The 18,268-nt window shown below is 48.5% G+C and overlaps 2 protein-coding genes across 2 annotated transcripts; one reads left to right on the top strand and one right to left on the bottom strand.

Moving 5' to 3' along the window:
- Positions 1-5,557: 5,557 nt before the first annotated feature.
- Positions 5,558-9,703, top strand: LOC119338471 (lysine histidine transporter 1-like). The gene is made up of 8 exons (XM_037610803.1): positions 5,558-5,759; positions 7,389-7,543; positions 7,743-8,129; positions 8,227-8,620; positions 8,740-8,845; positions 8,927-9,018; positions 9,115-9,183; positions 9,266-9,703. The coding sequence occupies exons 1-8, from the start codon at positions 5,718-5,720 to the stop codon at positions 9,362-9,364; spliced, it is 1,344 nt and encodes a 447-aa protein (XP_037466700.1). The 5' UTR covers positions 5,558-5,717; the 3' UTR covers positions 9,365-9,703.
- A 1,009-nt stretch (positions 9,704-10,712) lies between these two features.
- On the bottom strand, positions 10,713-16,518 carry LOC119335279 (transcription factor GTE9-like). Its single transcript, XM_037607420.1, has 10 exons — positions 14,744-16,518; positions 14,623-14,668; positions 14,394-14,549; positions 12,838-12,908; positions 12,665-12,704; positions 11,740-11,808; positions 11,568-11,662; positions 11,421-11,481; positions 11,202-11,344; positions 10,713-11,074 (listed from the first exon to the last, which is right to left on the bottom strand). Exons 1-10 carry the CDS (start codon positions 16,052-16,054, stop codon positions 10,814-10,816), a joined length of 2,253 nt encoding a protein of 750 aa, XP_037463317.1. The 5' UTR covers positions 16,055-16,518; the 3' UTR covers positions 10,713-10,813.
- Positions 16,519-18,268: the final 1,750 nt, after the last annotated feature.

Genomic DNA, 18,268 nt, shown 5'->3' with positions numbered 1-18,268 from the left:
GTCGAGGCGGTCGATGATGACCTTGTCGCCCAGCGCGTCCTTCGCGCCATCCAGGGTCCACAGCTGCATTGGCAGCTTCTCCATGATGACACAGACGTGCAGCATCCAGGTGTCGTGTACCGCGTGCGAGTCCTCCCTCCTCGGCTCCAGGAGGAAGGAGACGCCGTCCACCATGATCGATCCCCGCCGAACGACGAGATCCTTGTGCGCCGGCATGGTGAAGTGGATGAAGAAATCCTCAGGATCGTGGCTGGTAACGCGGAGGAGATGCGCGGGGATCTGGAATACCCGCTCGATGGCCCGACCGATGGAGAGGGGGCTGGCCGTGTGCAGCTTGCTCACCACGGTGACCACCACCGCGTGTTGCTGCAGCAGGAAGATCTGCTGCTCCATCTTCGGAGTGGAGGCGATCACCTTGTGGCTGGTTCTCGGCCGGCGCCCTTGGTCGATGCAGGGGGCGTTCGGCGGGCCATCGGAGGCGGGGAAGGGCGGGCAGGGCTGGGAACACCAGCTGATCTCACACCGGACGGGCTTGGGCCCCGCCCTCTCTTTGGTTCCCTGTCGAGGTGGCCTGGGAGCTTGTAGATGATGCAATGGAGTGGGTCGTGGCAGTCGACGCGGCGGTGGTGCGGGATGAGGCAGCGAAAATAGAGGCCCTTGAACTTGCTTAAGAAGGCCTTGCGCCCCGGCGAGGGGGGGCGCCCAGATCCGGGCCCGTGGCGGCACCCTGAGCTGCCTGGCGGATTCTTGTTGGCCTTCTTGCTCCTGCGGGATTGATATCGAGACCATCCCTCTTCAATGGTGTCGGCTCCGAAGTAGGTGGCGAGGAGGGCACTACCACAATGGATCGAAGCCGGGGTTGCTCAGGCGGGGATGTCAGGCCCCGAGCCAATGGTCCGGGGAAGGAGCTGCCCTCGAGGTCGGCACCCCGCTGTAGGATTTGTGGAAGCGTCCCCCACCCTAGAGCAGCAGGGGAGAGGGAGGAGGATGGCGCATCGGGAGAACCAGGGGATCCAGATCCCCCCCCCCCCGGGCCCTAGGGCATTGAAGGTTGGCCGGTGGGGAGACGGGATCCCGGGAAGACGCTGGGTCCGGCATGGGCGGCCGCAACATCCCAGGCGAGGCGGCACGGAGGGAGGTGGCCGCCGCGGCCAGAGTGGCCAGCGGCACGGAGCAGAGCGGAGCCTAGCCTAGCCTAGCCGCGGAGCGGAGAGGGCATCTGTTGTGTCAACGCCATGGGTGTCATTTCTTTCGCATAGCACGGGTCAACTTGGCTGCCAAGAAGACTCCACACACACAGCCGAGAAGAGAGCATCCACCCTCACCACCCAAATGTCATCATTATCACCATCGCCCTCAATTCTAGGAGCTCATTGGATGAGAACTTGTGTCAGATTTCACTGCTTGATTCACATTTATTTGTCGGTCAATGTGATTAAAATTCTCTTTTTTGAGGTCATGAAAATAACTCTTAAAGTTATTAAAATTGCGAGGGAAAACGAGAGAGAGGATTATTAATGCAAGAAAAATTTAAGAAAATTACATATGGGAGAACATGAACAGTGTTGAGAAATCACGAAAACGACCTAATAAAGTGCTATTTGACAAGCGGACATGTATAACTGGGTCAAATATTCAACACAACTATTTATCAATGACAAGTTGACAAGGAGAGGTACTCTCTCCGTCCTTGAAAGAGTTTACTTCCAACTTTACTATAGGGTCAAACTATCTCAAAGTTTGATCAAGTTTATGCAAAGATATATCAATGCTTTTGAAACCAAATAGGTATATGCCGAAAATATATTTATCATGAATCTCATGCTACTAATATGATGGCATAAATGTTGGTATATTATAGTATAAATACGGTCAAACATAAAAAAGTTTGACTTTTCAATAAAGTTGAAAGTACATTCTTTCAAAGACGGGGAATAGACAACAACTCATGTATTGCACGCGTTGATTTTTTTTAACACAACGCAAGCACTCATATAAACGTGTATATACTCACCCCTATGACGGCACACACGCACACCCTGCACCTATGAGCACCTTCGAGAGACTGAGCCGGCATATCGTCTTGAGATTTTACGAAACCACTGTAGGCGCCTCATAGTCGATGGAAACGTTTGCTCTCACTGAAATCTTATCGCCGGAAATCCTGAAATAAATTCAGGATAAATGCGAGCAGTAAGACTTGAACTATGATGGGCTAAACTATCCACCTAGCCATCTCAACCACGGGTTGGTTTGCTATTGCAGGGGTTGATGCTCCTGCGGACGCCACTAAACTGGACTGCATACGTGGTATAGGCACACGGCAAGTCCACATACAATGTTGGTTGCTTGTTTTTGTATAGCTTACGAGGCTTGCCGCATGGTGGCTAATCCCACAAACACGTACTGCACGCTGAAATTTGTATACTTCACCTGCAAAAAAAAAAAAACACTTCACCTAGTGTGATAGAGACTCGGATTTTTTTAACACGTTCATTTTGAAAAACTTTCAATCTATTCATCTTCAATCATAACAATATAGCGAACATCAGAAATAATAAAAATTACATTCAGATTTGTAGACCACATAGAGACTACTACAAGCATTGAAGTGAGCCGTAGACGCGCCGCTGTCATTGCTCCTCCCTCCCTAGAGCCAGGCACAACTTGTTATAGTAGACAGTCAGGAATTTATCGTGATAAGTCCCCGTAAGACCAACGCACCAAAACAACAAGCGACGTCAATGAAGAAAAATTTAGATCAAAATAATCCAACCTGAATACACATAAACAAAGACGAACTCTAGCCGCCTTTTCTGGAAGGAGACACATATTTTTAACACGTTAACGCGAGATAACTTGTGCGCGGGTGAGAGCAGTTCATGTCCATTTGTCCTTCTGGTGCTCTATTTTTTGCGATTAAAATATGTATACGCAACTGAGTTCGTCCATGGTGTGCATGTACTGCTAAGAGCATCTTCAGCCGCGCCCCCCAACACGGTCTTTCCATGCAAATTTTTCGCACGGACGTTGAGAAAACGGCTCAGTCACATTCCCATGAGTCCGTTTTTTGTCGGCTTGGGCCAAATTCAGCGCCGGCGGACCCAGGCAGAACCCGGCGCGCTGGCGGGCGCCCGGGGGCGCCGGGGCGAGTATTTTCGCGCGAAACAGCCGCGGGCCCGCGGAGTCAGCGAGACGGCCGCTCCGTCGCCCTCATCGCCTCGGTTCCCGTGGAAATCAATGCCAAGATTGTCACGCTGCCACCGCCGGTCAGCCTTGCCATTAATTCCTCATCACGGGCGGCGCGTCACGGGGCGGCGCGGCGACGCTTCCCCTCCTGCCACGCGTACACACGGGCGCGGTTATATAAGCCGGTGGCCTCCCTCGTCTCTGACCACATCAACCCTAACTGTCGAGCTCTCCCTCTCCCGTGCACCGCCGCCGATGATTCTTCCCTCCCTCTCCCTCACTCCGACATCCCCGATGGCCGCGCGTTCCCCGGTGACGCGGCGGCGGCTAACGGCTTCGGCCACCTCTCTCTCCATGACTGGGAGTCGTGGCTGTTGTTCGAGGTCAACATCCCGGCGCCGCTGGACATGCGCGCCGGGCCGACGGGGTGGAGGCTCAGCAACGGGGGAGTGCCCATTCCCCCGTTGCCCGATGTCGAGGCGCGCCCCGCCTACTTCGCCGCCGAGGTCGACCGCGTGCGCGCCTCCCTCACTGACAAGCAGCTCGCCCTCTCCCAGTATGCCGGCGACAACCAAGCGGCGTGGGCGGCGTACTTCGAGCGCCGCCAGGAGCAGAGGCTGACGTCCATCAACAAGGCGCCGGTGGTGGGCAGCATGAAGAACAGCGAGGGCGCCGCGTGTGGTGGGGCGCCCCCGGCCGCACGCTCGAGGGCGTGCTGGCGTACCTTGAGGGCGGCAACGAACCGCCGCTGGCATACCCTCCCCCGGCGGCCGCCCCGGCCCACCGCCGGCGCGCCGGGCAATGGATGCCCAGGAGGTTCAGTTCCTGCTCGTCTTCCTCCTCGCACTCCTCCTCACACTCTTCTTCCCACTCCTCCCCCTCTCCGGCGTTGCTCGGCGTCAAGGCCGAGCCTGCGGCGGAGACACCGCTCTGCCGGCGCACTCGCAGCGCCGGCATCGTCATAAACGAGGACGGCCAGCGCGCCTCCTCGTCAGCTCCTCGGCGCTTCATCAAGCCAAAGACGGAGTCGGAGCTCGCGGCCGTGAAAACGGAGCCGGGCCGGGGTTCCCCGCCGTGAAGACGGAGCACGGCGACGTGGAGCTCGACGACGAGGCGGCCCTGAAATGGGCGCGCAAGGACTACCTCAAGATGGAGATGGAGCGCCAGTGCGCCGCCCTGCAGCGCTTCGAGCAGCGCCGCTGGGGCCGCGACGAATGAGGCGTCGTCGTCCTCGACGACAGCGACGATGACGACGCGCCGCCACCGCCACCAGTCCGCCATGGCGACGCCGGGCAGGGGTTCAGCAGGGGCGGCCGCGTCAAGGAGGAGAAGGCCAACGACGGCGACGGCGACAACGGCGACTACTCCGCGTTCAGCGATTTCTTTTTTAGATAAATTTGCTTTGTAAACCGCGAACATGTCTATTATATGCCAAGTTTACCGAATTTTAGTCAAGTTTAATCGAACTTCGTCGAATGTTTTTTTTTTAAATTAGACGGCGTCTAGGGGCAGCCCTGGGATCGGCAACTGGAAACCAATTCGCTTCAGGCCAGTTTTTTGCGCCGGCTCGCCCACAGGCGGCCATTTTACGCGCCCCTAAGGGCCAACGGCTGGGGATGCTCTAAGTCCATTGCCGATGCTACCTGAAATCTTTTTTAGCACCGATGCTACCTGAAACTTTGCACGTAGTACTACGAATGTTTGTTTTAAAATCGGCTTCGACAATATGCGTACTGTAAAAAAGTGGGCTGCCGACTATTCACAGTCAAACCCATAAAGTGTTCGCCAAAAAAAAACCATAAAGTGTTCGATTGGAGTTGTTTCCTTTTCGACGCATTTGGCACGTGAACGTGGTACATAGGAGTATATAAATTTGGCAAGCCTTCAACTTGGTGTGGCTGTCAACAGGGCCAAGCGCAGAGGTGCATTTACGCCGCGACGGGATCTAAATTACGAGAGAAAGAATCGTGTCCACTTGGGTGCTTTTTTCTTTAAAAAAAGATTCACGTGCACAAGCTTGGAAAGAGAATTGAATAGTCCGTACATCACGTTCTGCCACCCGGAGTGGCTCCAGCCCCGCGACGTGGCCTCATCGCAACTGTCGAGAGCGGCAGGATCGGACGAACGGCGTCCCGCCAGCTTCGCGGAGGAACGAACGACACACAGACGCGGGTGCCACAACAAACTCCCCGTGCCGCTGGAACACCGGATCCGCTGCATCCGTGGAGTCAACGGTCCACCCAACGATATTCCAGTTTTTTTTTTCTCTAGGCTAGGCTACAGAAGAAGGAAAACAAACTCATAACTAACCCCGCGGGATACGTGCTCCTCGATCGCTCACAGTGTATACGGCGCCGGCCTCGCCTCCGCCTGAATCTCCCTCTATAAAAACCACCACGACTCGGCCCCCTCCATACCTGGCTGCGAGCTGCATCTCCATCTCCTTCTTTCTCTCCACCTTCTCCTTCGTGTGAATCCGGCCATTGGTGAAGGGAAGCTCCCTGCCGCCGGAAGGGAAGCCAGGCGCCATGGGGACGCAGGCCTCGCCGGACAACTACACGCCGCCCAAGGTCAAATCTCTCCCCCTCCCCTCCTCTCTCTCTCTCTCTCTCTGTGTTGCGTCTGTATGATATGATCTGTTTTTGTTCGCAATGTTATGTTTCTGCGTCCACGAAACAATCCATTCATCATGTTCAAACTCTGTTTCTTGTATCTGGTTTCTTGAGGGGAGAGAGAAAGAGAGAGATGAAACAAAAAGGTCGGGGGTTGTGGAGTTCCCAAAAGCGGGGAAGCGAAATCGACAGAGCCCCACCTGTTGGCGCAAAAAGGACAAAAGGAAAACGCTGTTTTCTTTCTTTTCGCGTGGAGGATTCTCTTCTCCCGGCATGTAGCACCGGTTCATCTTCTTCATGTGAAATCCCTTTCTTGAGGGGAGGGGAGGAACCCGTGTGAAATTGTGGTGGTGTCTAATATCCAATCTCATCTTCTTGGTGCTTTTGGACTAGTACCTTTTGGTTTCTTTTCCTACAAAAGATCAAGAAGAGAAAAGAACGTGTGTACATAAGTATCAGCGTCATATGATCGGTGTGATTCCGGATGCTTTGCCTTAACTGCGGAATTTTACCTTTTTTCCTTTAAATTAATCAGTGATGTCTCGCTGTTTTTCCAGCTGTTGTGTTACTTTAAAATTATCATCATCCAGTCTGTTTTACAATATGTACGTTGCGTTTCTTGTTTCAAATATAGTATATGGAAAAAATTAGTAGGAGTATGTTCCACATTTTTTTCAGAAAAAAAAATGGAAAGAAATAAAATAGTCTCCTATCCTTTTGTTGCTTCCGTCGTATGGTCCACCTTGTACTTGGACTAACGAGTATGAACGGTCTTCATTTGTACTTTCAGTCCAGCCTTGTTTTTCCAAGGCCAGAAATAGCTCGCACTTGCCTACGAAAAAATATACAGATCACACTCTTTAAACTCTCCATTAACTAGTTTCCTTTTACTATTATTTTTGCGGTGGACTACTTACCATTTTAATATAGTTGCATATCCATATCTCGGTGTTAATTTCTACCATGCGATTGATTATGCTATATATAGAATGCAAAATGGTTACATCTCATGCAAGAACTTATTTGTATTAAGAAATGAAAAAAAATGGAAAGGCGCTTAGCCCTGTTGAAAAATAATCAACTCAAAATGAGATTCTGGTAATATCCTGTCGATGGAGGATTTTCACAAGAAATTGTGAAAATGGATGCTTTATGAAAAGAACTTCCGTATTCCAGATATGCAAACATAGTATTCCGAGACTAGCAGTATCATGCAACATTGTTAGGTGAACGTGCTTGATAGAAAAATCAAACATGTTTACCGTGAGGTGGCATTGATTGAGCAGCATCTGATGATATATTTGTCTTTGGTGACTACTTGGCCATGTGACAAGTCAACTGCCCGGAAGAAACGGAATCACTCTACCTCTGAAAATTCAAAGTTGCCAATTATCCGTCTCTTAAGTTTATTAGATGACATCAAAAATGAAAGAGATGACAGGAAGTTACAACAAATTAATTGTTGCTGATAAGTCCCAAATAATTTAGGCATACTAGCTCTTATTGTGTGATATTCTAAATTTGAAAAAAAAACTCCTGTTATGTGATCATGATATCTATAGCTAACAAAATACTGAAAACCTACAGGATGAGAGGACTGCTCGGGAGAAGGCGATCGATGACTGGCTTCCTATCACGTCGTCGAGGAAAGCAAAGTGGTGGTACTCGGCCTTCCACAATGTCACCGCCATGGTTGGCGCTGGGGTGCTCAGCCTCCCCTACGCCATGTCTGAACTTGGTTGGTATGTACTGCTACCGCCTTGACATCCATACACTGGAACCATATGCTCCTCTTTCTGCTTCTGAAGCTGTGACTGGCAATCTGAATCACATGTGGGTCCCACATGTCATACTCACAGCCGGGCAGTTTCCAAAGCTACGGACTTGCAATGACATGATCCAAATCATTTGGAGTTCGCTGATGTTTTTGTTTTCGTGCAGGGGTCCTGGCATCGCGGTGATGACCTTGTCGTGGATCATCACGGTGTACACGCTGTGGCAGATGGTGGAGATGCATGAGATAGTCCCCGGGAAGCGTTTCGACCGGTACCATGAGCTCGGGCAGCACGCCTTCGGCGATAAGCTCGGCCTCTGGATCGTGGTGCCACAGCAGCTTGTCGTCGAGGTCAGCCTGAACATTGTGTACATGGTTACCGGCGGCAACTCGCTCAAGAAGTTCCACGACGTGATCTGTGACGGCAAGTGCAAGGACATCAAGCTCACTTACTTCATCATGATCTTCGCCTCTGTCCACTTCGTCCTCTCCCAGCTGCCAAACTTCAACTCCATCTCGGGCATCTCCCTCGCCGCAGCCGTCATGTCACTCAGGTTAATTCCGAATGTCTACACTAGCACTAGCTTTCATGTACTCACTGTAGCAAATCCGACAAGTTTCTGCAGCCGTTGACAATAACTCGTGATGCAGCTACTCAACAATTGCTTGGGGCGCCTCGTTGGACAAGGGGAGGGCGGAGAACGTGGACTACAGCCTGCGGGCATCGACGACAGCAGGGCAGGTGTTCGGTTTCTTGGGTGGGCTCGGCGACGTGGCTTTCTCCTACTCCGGCCACAATGTCGTGCTAGAAATCCAGGCTACCATCCCATCGACGCCGGGCAACCCGTCCAAGAAGCCAATGTGGAAGGGCGTGGTGGTCGCCTACATCATCATCGCCGCCTGCTACATGCCGGTGGCATTTATCGGCTACTGGGCCTTCGGCAACAGCGTCGACGACAACATCCTCATCACCCTCAACAAGCCCAAGTGGCTCATCGCCATGGCCAACATGATGGTCGTCGTTCACCTCATCGGTAGCTACCAGGTACGTAGATCCTTACAATCATTTCGTTCAGTTACTTTGGATACCTAAAACTTAGACATTGTACCAGCGCTAGGACGATATATCTGACGGTACAACAAAATTTGATTGTTCCTGTGCAGATTTACGCGATGCCAGTGTTTGACATGATGGAGACGTTTCTGGTGAGGAAGCTGGAGTTCGCACCAGGCATTACGCTCCGTCTGATCACCCGGACCATCTATGTTGGTAATGCGCCGTTGACTAATCTCATCTCAAGTTTTGAGGCATCTTGTACTGAATAACCAACCAAAACACCGACATGTGCAGCCTTCACGATGTTCGTCGGCATGACCTTCCCGTTCTTCGGTGGCCTCATCGGGTTCTTCGGCGGGCTGGCCTTCGCGCCGACGACATATTTCGTAAGCATTTTCATCAGACACGTTTCATCACAGCAAATTTACATTCAGAGCTTCTCGTGAGGTTGGACCATATGTAACTGTCATGGCTGCCTGCAGCTGCCCTGCATCATGTGGCTCATCATCTGCAAGCCCAGGAGATTCAGCCTCTCATGGTTCACCAACTGGGTAAGAACCAACCCAGAGATCCAAAGCTTTTATTATCCGTTTCAAACGATAATTCCATCCTGATTTTCCTTTCGGGTTTCAGATTTGCATCGTCCTTGGTGTGATTCTGATGATCATCGCGCCCATCGGAGGGCTCAGGCAGATCATCATTTCTGCCAAGACATACAAGTTCTACTCATAGATCACTACAACTGCCGTTCATCATCATCGCCTCGCGATTTGCGGTTTTTATTTTATTTTCTGTCGTTGCAAAGAAGAAAGACCATGGTATCACGGCTTGTCGCAGATGTCGGACGGTCTGCTTAGTTTAGACCGGAGGAGGGCTGTGTTTGGTGGTAAATCGTGAAGGGGTCCAGCCCGCTTGCAGCGCCGGGAGTTTTCATGCATGTACTCGTATTATTTTGCAGAGCACTAGCTATGTAAATAGGCGCAAGGATTCATATATACCATGACAAGTATCAAATTAAGTGCAAAGATCCATACGTTGCGATTGTTCTTGAATAGATTATTCCTGCATGTCTGTGTTCTTTTTCTTTCTTTCTTTCTTTCTTTCTTTTCTTGCTATAGATTATTCCTGAGATATATGTTTAAGCTTTTAATTATGTTTCTCCTTTGCCTTTACACATGCTGTTCTGTGGATGTTTATTTTAGTTCGAATATATCAACAGTCCCAGTTAATCAACCTAAACGCAGCACGGAATAAGTCAGGGAAGATCCTTCCTCAAAGAAAAAGAAAAAAATAAAAAGAAAAACTTGCTCGAAAAAGTCAGGGAAGATCACTGACGCCTATTCCAAGCGCTATAATAGGATCAGCGAACGTCCCCTAGGAAGTTTAGCAAAAAAAACAGCAGGATTTGCCGCCTCTTAACAACTAAATTTGCCAAAAAAAAAGTTAGACAACATTACCAATATAATAAATAAATTTGCCGCCTCTTTGGTGGAGAAAACAATAATAAATAAATAATAGCCACCACCTTGATTACACCGCAAGTGTCTCAGCAGCCAATTAAAGCTTATCGCATCCTACAAAAAATAATTTACCTCCTATATATATCCTAATCCGAGGTAAACTTGGGATATCCCAAACAATATGAAGAGAGATAAATAAAGTAATGCTGAGAGATGCAAGTGCAGAAGAAAAAAGAACGGTTTTCCATCTATCAGGCAACCTCTTTGTACAGTTTCCAGGATTACATTCACAACATGAAATGTCACCGAAACTACCCCAAAACGGCTCACATTAGTTGTTCTAAGAGCCAGGGACGCACCCCACCTCAAGCCCACCCATCCCCCCCTAACACCCCCCTTTCCCTCAGTATCATCTTCCAGATATCCATCCAGAAAAGCACAGGGGCGTCCATTACTTCCATCATGGCTAACAATGAACCCATCCAAAGATGGGCTGACTCCATGGGACCCCGCATGCATGAAGACTGGTTCCGATGCCTGCTACTACATTTGATCAACCATATTTTGCTCCAAAAACTTGTGCAGCTCATAAGTTCTGTAGAGGAATGGAACCGCCAGGGTGATGTGCACTTCATATATCAAAAACATCAAAAAACAGTTATCTGGTCCAGTCACGCCACAGGCTCCACTCAGATTATCACTGAAAATGCACCATAAGTTGTCAGTCTATTTCGCCCTCCTCAACATCAACTGTTGGTTCATCTGCGGACTCGACTTCCTCGTCTTCTTCGTCATCATTTTTCATATACAATCCAAGCTGTTCTAGGGGGTTGCCCCCAAGTTGAAATCCGAGGGGCTCAGGCGTATGGCTTGGACTCATTGCACCGACCAAGTTGAGATTCTGTTCACCTGTGACTGTTCCAAGCATTTCAAAATCTTTCAGGAAGAGGTTCCCTTCATTGATTTCTACAGTTTTCTCCATCTGCAGGGTCAATGATATTTGCACTTCAGAGTATGGATACCAAAAGAGCAATCAATACTATCTGCACTTCAGAGTATGGATATCAACAAAGCAAGATGTTGCTTGCCAAATTGTGTCCTAGGTTTACCTGCTGCAAGGCTTTACGAGCTGCTTCTCTTTCACGTTCTCTTTGGCGTTTAGCTTCTGCGGCAGCCTCAGCAACAGCTACTGCTTCAGCCCTCTTGCGAGCTTCCTCGGCAGCTTTAGCCTCAGCTTGTAACCGAGCTCTCTCTGTAATGAAGATTGTGCCTCAATACACAGTATTGCAGCTCGCATACCAGCCCAAATATTACCAATTTCATCTCACCTTCCCTTTGTAACCTTTCAAGCTCCTCCCTCTCGCGCCGAACTTTCTCAGGATCCTTCACCTGGTATGAAGGATCATGTGAATCTTACTGGGAATAGCATCCACCAAAGACCAGGCAGCAATGCAATAAACTATTCCAACACATACCTGATCAAGAGCCTTCTCACGAGCTTTGAGAATTGTATCAGCGAAGCGGCTTTTCAAAAGGGCAGCTCGGTATTTTTTATCAGACACGTTCTCCTCTGAAATATTGATCCATTTAAGAAACGTACCAAACATGCTCCAGGTATTAAGAGACCGCATAAAAGTACAAGCTTACCCTCATCATCAGCAGAAATAGGTACACGGTCAGCACATTGTTCTTGTATATTCAATGTATCCTGTGAATCTGCAAAAATATCAATTGAAAGTAGTAAATACATAAGACACAAGTAGCTATTCCAAAATTGCAGAAGTACAGCAAAGCCAATCAACAAGCACTGTGATAAGTTTGGGTGTCAACTGAATTCCACATTGTTTCTAAAATTCTATATAAAAAACACAAGTTCAAAAGAAGTACAGAGAGTTCAAAGGAAGGTATCAAAGATAACATGTGGGCCCAACAATTGACCCACATGTAAAGAAGTGATGATAAACAACTTCCTTTGACAGTTAAATATTTAGTGGATTAATATGGCTCTGAAGAGATGGGTTAAACCAGATAACAGGCTCCATTTGACCGCAGTCTGGGTTGTAAAGTGACAATCCGCCACTTTCTGTAACAGTTTAATACTTAGTGGGTCAATATGGCTCTGAAGAGATGGGTTAAACCGGATGCTAGACTCCACTTGAATGCAATTTGGATTTAACACACCTCCAAATATTTTAACGTGTTGTAGGTGAAAATTCGTCTGAAAGAAACAGGTTAGATTTGGCTGAATTGTCCCATCCTATGCACAATAGTAGACCCCACGTGTAATTCAATTTGCCAATAGTTCTAACAGTTTAATTTTGGCAGGATAAATTGTTCAGATTGTCTATAGTTTGGGATGGCTTGTGGCAGCCAAACACCAATCCTAACATCGTTTCAAGTTTTAAAACTTCGACTGAGTTTAATCCATCGAGTCATAATGAGAAATAGGTTACAGGAGCTAACTTCTGAAGGCTGGCTTTGTTACTGAATCAAGTGGTCTAGTTAGTTTCATGATGTGCTTGCAAGAGCTGGTTTGGCTTAAAAAACAATGTATTTTTGTGCAACCTCTTACCGTTCTCCTGGTCCAAGCTAAACACAGGTAGTACGTTCTCCTGCATGTAAACAGAGAGCAACCATTGAGAAACCGATGTTCAAAATAATCTTTTGGTAAGTAGCATGTCAATTTTGATTGAGACTTGTATGGTTCTAAAAACTACTCAGAATACAGCAAGTGTGTGGAAGCACCTTAGCTCCAATGTTTGCCGGAGGAACTTTGGCACCCAAATCACTTCCAGAAGAGCTACTCGAATCCGAACCTGAAGATATAAGAAGAAATAAAATGATCACGGCATGAAAAATCACATGGACTGAACTGGAATACCATGCACCAAGAGATATTGGCTTGTTTCCTCATTAGTGTTTAATCATGAAAGAAAGAAATTTATGGACATCGGGTAGTTTTCTTCATGTTGGTTTCATCGTGTAAAAGAGAAAGAAGGAAATTTACAGACATTCATAATAATGTAGCCCAAGAGAGACAGGTTTTCAAAAGTGGGTATTCAAAAGTTATAATTCAATGAACCTAAAAAACAGGTCTTAGTTTAATATCAGACCTAGAGTGGGCCAGCCAAATGGTTCCCGAGAACGGTTGTAAGATGCACAGGGTTGTCCAATATAGCAGGAAAATTGTATAGCATTATTAGTGAAACTAGAGCATGGTATTAGAGAATATGTTCTATAATTTCGGACACTACACCAATTATCAGTTGAAACTACTATAGTCCAGTGAATTAATTGATGTGAACTTCTGTTTATGGCATTTGGCATGAGGAAACAAGGAATGTTTACAGTACTAAACCTATGTTCTAACATGGTTAACACTGCCATATTATGTCAAAGAGGTTTGTACATATAAGTAAGGCAAAGTAAATGTTTCACAGAAACACTCAGTTTTTGCTGCCTCATTCTCCCTTTTTATCCCCCTCAAGGAAATGCGTTTGGGCATTATATAGCCCATATTCATAAGCATGATTCATGCGAAATGAAATGGAGAAAAGGAATTTCACAAAGGAAGCATAAGTAAAGTTACTACCAGCTCACACATGTTGTGGTATCATAGTGCTCTTTACTAAGTGCTACTAGCTGTTAGCCTGATACAGTTAGCTGGGAATTAATTAAAAAAAGATCCTAAATAAGAAATGATCAGCAGTATCAGCAAAAGTGAACATCAATTGCTGCCCCGCAGATAAGAACAAAATTCTACCATGTTAACATGAGAACTACCATCACAACACAAATAATGAACGCCAGCCAATATGTGATTTATCAGCAACAATTATTATTTTTAAACAGTTACTGTGCCTCGAAACTGGCCCGACAGAATCAACCTGTTAGCACTGCCAACACACACAGGCATACGGGCTCTTTTTGCTGCCATATGGATTCAATCAGATTGCTAGCAAGGAGAGTTACTATGAACAACATTTAGCATGTTGGCCATCTCTTTCTAAAGTTGAATTAAAGTATCAAACTAGAAACAAACAGGACACTGTTTAATACTACTGATTTCAACTTATCAATACTTGCTGACACTAAGAATCGTTACTCTGTCAAATAGGTGAGCACAGGGGAAGAATTTGAACAGCCTTAAGGGGCAAAGCTATCAATTTGCAGCATGCAACATTGAATGATATGGTAAAAAGTAAAAACAAAAGAACATATCGCTGGGCCTGGTAACAGTTAAGTCAAGATACAAAGTTAGGGAGTGTAATATGTGAAGATAAATGGATAAAAATACATACCACTGGAGGATGATCCCGACTCACTACTAGAACTGCTAGAAGAACTAAGCTTGCTGCTTCTGTCTGCTGTTTCACTTTCAAATACCACAGGGGGGTATGTTAAAGGTGGAAGATCATTCCCACCAATATCAATGTCTTCCTCAACAAGCTCATTGCCTGCTAAGACGTATACAGTATTAACTTAGAACAACAATCAGTGCCACGGAAAAAAAAATGAGGAGAAAACGACCTTCATGATGCATTGATGAGTTGGCAAGTCCATATTCACTTTGGAACTGTTGAACAGAAGGAAACAATGGTCAGTAATAAATTACCTAACAAAAATCAATCTCAAATACAATAGCACCCACCTCAACCTCATGAGGCTCATCTTTTGTAGGGTTTCCAGACTGATTTACTCTATCATAGTCATCAAGAAGCTTCTGTAATTCAAACAGGGTATCATCGCTGAGAGCATTCATGTCAATAGTCAACTCATCTTCATCAGCATCATTATCATCATTAACATGCCTCTTTATGAACTCAACTACATGTTCTGGAATGAATCCACCATATGATTGTAGTCTTACGCTTAGAGCAACCTTTTGTTCATCTGTCATCATCCCCATAGCAGTTTGTACCACTGGAACCTCCTCAGCCGCCTGAGGCATCTGTATCACTGATGCTACTGGAGCATCCTGAACCAAAGGAGAGGCTTTCCTCTTCTTTGGGTGCAAAACTGGCTTGGCAACCACCTCCTCTTTTTGAAAGGTGTTTTTCTTATATGCACCTTTATTTGAAGGCCTTCTATCAGAAGGCTCTTTATTGTCAACGATATTTTTCTCAACTGCATCATTTTTTGAAGGCTCAATTGCAGAGAGTTCCTCATCAGGTCGGGGAAGCTTCTTTTCAATAGGCTTCCATCTGGGTTCAAAAACACTGCTCATAGTCTGGGCCATTATGTTAACTGCATTACCGACTGGGTTATAAAGTATAGCGTTGCTAAAAGTAAGCCTCATGTCTGCGGCAAACTCCCAAGGTGTAGGGTACACACCAGCATTAAGCTTTTTCTGTATAGTACCCAAATCCATTGGGTGTTTGACTATATCAAAATAATCAGGGATACACAACTTCACAGGATCAACTGGCATAACAAACGGGCTTGCAGAGCGATGCTTCATAAGGTTCTTCAGAAGCTCCTGACATTTTTTAAACGATGCTGTGTAGTTAATGGAGCTGACTACTGGTTGGGCAATTGATGGCGGTAATCCTCTGCCAGACTGCACTGAATTGCTCCTCCTGAGCTTCCCATCCTTTTTATTGCTGTTGAAATCGCCTCTGGGAGCCGACGCAGTCCCACCATTCATGCTCGTCGTAGCCCCTCTTGAAAACAACCTACTCTGGAGGGCCCTGACCTGCTCGAGCTCGTCGCGGAGCCTCATCTCCAGCTCATTCCTATCCAAGGCCGACATCCTCGGCAACTCAAAGACCACCCGCGGCACATTAAATCCGGGAGCATCAGCCCCCTCGTCCGTATTCAGGTTGATGCATTTTCTCTTGGCTTCACTTCTTGCAGGATTCCCAAGGCCCTTTGACACCCCCACAGTTTCCACCCCATATCGGTAGTCCGGCACAAAACCGAGCGGGTGCCCCTTGGAGAACTTCTGCGTCTTCCCCATCATTGCGTGGCGGAACACGCAGACCAGTGTGCTCGCGAGCGCAATGCGCCGCCTGGGCCACCCAAATCCACCACAATTCAGCCAAAACCTAACCCTAACCCCCCGAAGCGAGAGGTTAGTTTATTGCACGGCCGCCAAGAGCAGGAGGCCTCCAAAACCCTCGATTCGGGGGGCGGAGCAGCTCAATTGGAAGCGCCGCGGCGAGAGATCGAGCCAACTCACCGAGCAGACGGCGCCGCACCCACCACAACCACCACACAAAGCCGGCGGCGCCGCCACGAGATCTCGAGGCCTTCGCGCAGGCACCCGGCGCCGCCGCCGCCGCTGCGGCGCGAACCCTGGAGCTCCTCCTCCTCCTCCTCCTCCTCCTCCTCGAAACGGAGGGCGGCGCGGAGGCGGCGAGGCGAAAGCGGATGAAGGCGAGGCGGCGAGACCTGGGGTTTCTCTCTCCTCTGTCCCCGTCTCTTTCTCTCTCTTCGCTGTGCCGCTCGCGAGCTTTAGGCTCGAATCGCGAAGCAAAGGGGCCCCTTGTAAGCGGCGTGCGGGGAGCGCGCCCGGTGGCTGAGATGTGGGTCCCCCGGTCCGCTGGTCCCACCGCGCAGTCTCTTGGACGGAATAGGGTGGGCGGCTCTGACTTATGAGGGGAGATCCCGGCCGTTGGGTTTTTGGGCGGACGGTGCGATTATAGGTGGTTGCGTGTCTAGAAAGGCTCTAGGGCTTCGTATGCTAGAATCACGTGTTGATTTGTCCGACATGGGATGCTATGGAAATAGCACGCGAATCTCCCCCGGAAAAGATATTTAAACGTGGATTTTCAAAATATTAGCAAGTCCTTATGGTATAATATTGTTTGGTTTGCCTATATCTTAGCGCAAGTATATAGGTTTTTATGTATCATCGTCATTGAACATTTAGGCAAATAACAGAGCATCTCTACTTTTAAACTCTCAGTTGGTAGTCTCGCCTCACTCCCACCATTCCTATCTTTCGTCCACCTTTCACATCACGTCACAACGGCATACTTGGGACGGCCCATTAACGTCTACATTCACGCGATCCTCCCATCGCCTGCCCTCCTCGCGAGCCTGGATGCGCGATCCTCCCGGCGCCTGCCCTCGTAGTGTCCTCGCGTCGCCGTTGTTCGGACGTGGAGCTCATGCGCCATGGCTGCCATGCCATCCACGAGCGACAGGGAGGGGACCCTCAGCATCGGTCGTGGTTGTCTACACGGGACATGAGGAAAGCGAGACAAATCCACAAGTGGTTGTCCAGTAGATCGAGGCCATGACCTATCTAAACATGTTACATCTCTTTCCTCTTGGTCTCTCTCTTGGAATGGTGTGTGGCGGCGAGGCCTCGAGAGAGTGCGGTGCGAGCGAAATTGAGGGGCACGGGGAGGCGGATTGAGGGGCGTAGGAGGTGGGCTGAGGTTGGGCAAGGTGGACAACACATGCGCACCAGATCTAGCGCAACAGCCTTCTCAAGTATGATTTATCCCCCCCCATCCCCCTTGCACATATAGTTGATTGTTCGTCCTCATCACCTAAACTTCCGGCTGAGTACGTCATGGAGTTTGTGGGTTGTCCAATGGTGTTGGGAAACGTAGCATGCAATTTCAAAAAAATTCTACGCTCACGCAAGATCTATCTAGGAGATGTATAGCAACGAGAGAGGAAGAGTGTGTTCACGTACTCTCGTAGACCGAAAGCGAGAGCGTTAACTTAACGTTGTTGATGTAGTCGAACGTCTTCTCGAATCAACCGATCAAGTACCGAACTTACGGCACCTCTGAGTGCTGCACACATTCAGCTCGATGACATCCCTCGAACTCTTGATCCAGTAGAGGTACGAAGGAGATGAGTTCCGTCAGCACGACGGCATGGTAAAGATGATGGTGATGTGATCTGCGCAGGGCTTCGCCTAAGCACTGCGACAATATGACTGGAGGAGTAAACGGTGGAGGGGGGCACCGCACACGGCTAAACAATTGGTGTCCCTTGGGGTGCCCTCCTGCCCCCGTATATAAAGGAGGAGGGGAGGAGGCCGGCCACCAGGGGCGCGCCATGGAGGGGGGAGTCCTACTAGGACTCCACTCCTAGTAGGATTCGCCCCCTCCTCCTTTTTTCCTTCTTACGGAGAGGGGAAAGGGGAAAGAGGTGGAGAGGGAGAAGGAAAGGGGGCGCAGCCCCCAACCCTTGTCCAATTCGGCCTCCTACC

This window comes from Triticum dicoccoides, chromosome 7B (genome assembly GCF_002162155.2).
Source record: "Triticum dicoccoides isolate Atlit2015 ecotype Zavitan chromosome 7B, WEW_v2.0, whole genome shotgun sequence".
In the NCBI taxonomy this organism is placed as follows: domain Eukaryota; kingdom Viridiplantae; phylum Streptophyta; class Magnoliopsida; order Poales; family Poaceae; genus Triticum; species Triticum dicoccoides.
The sequence above is the reverse complement of the archived record's forward strand: the minus strand, read 5'-3'. Positions and strand labels throughout refer to the sequence as shown.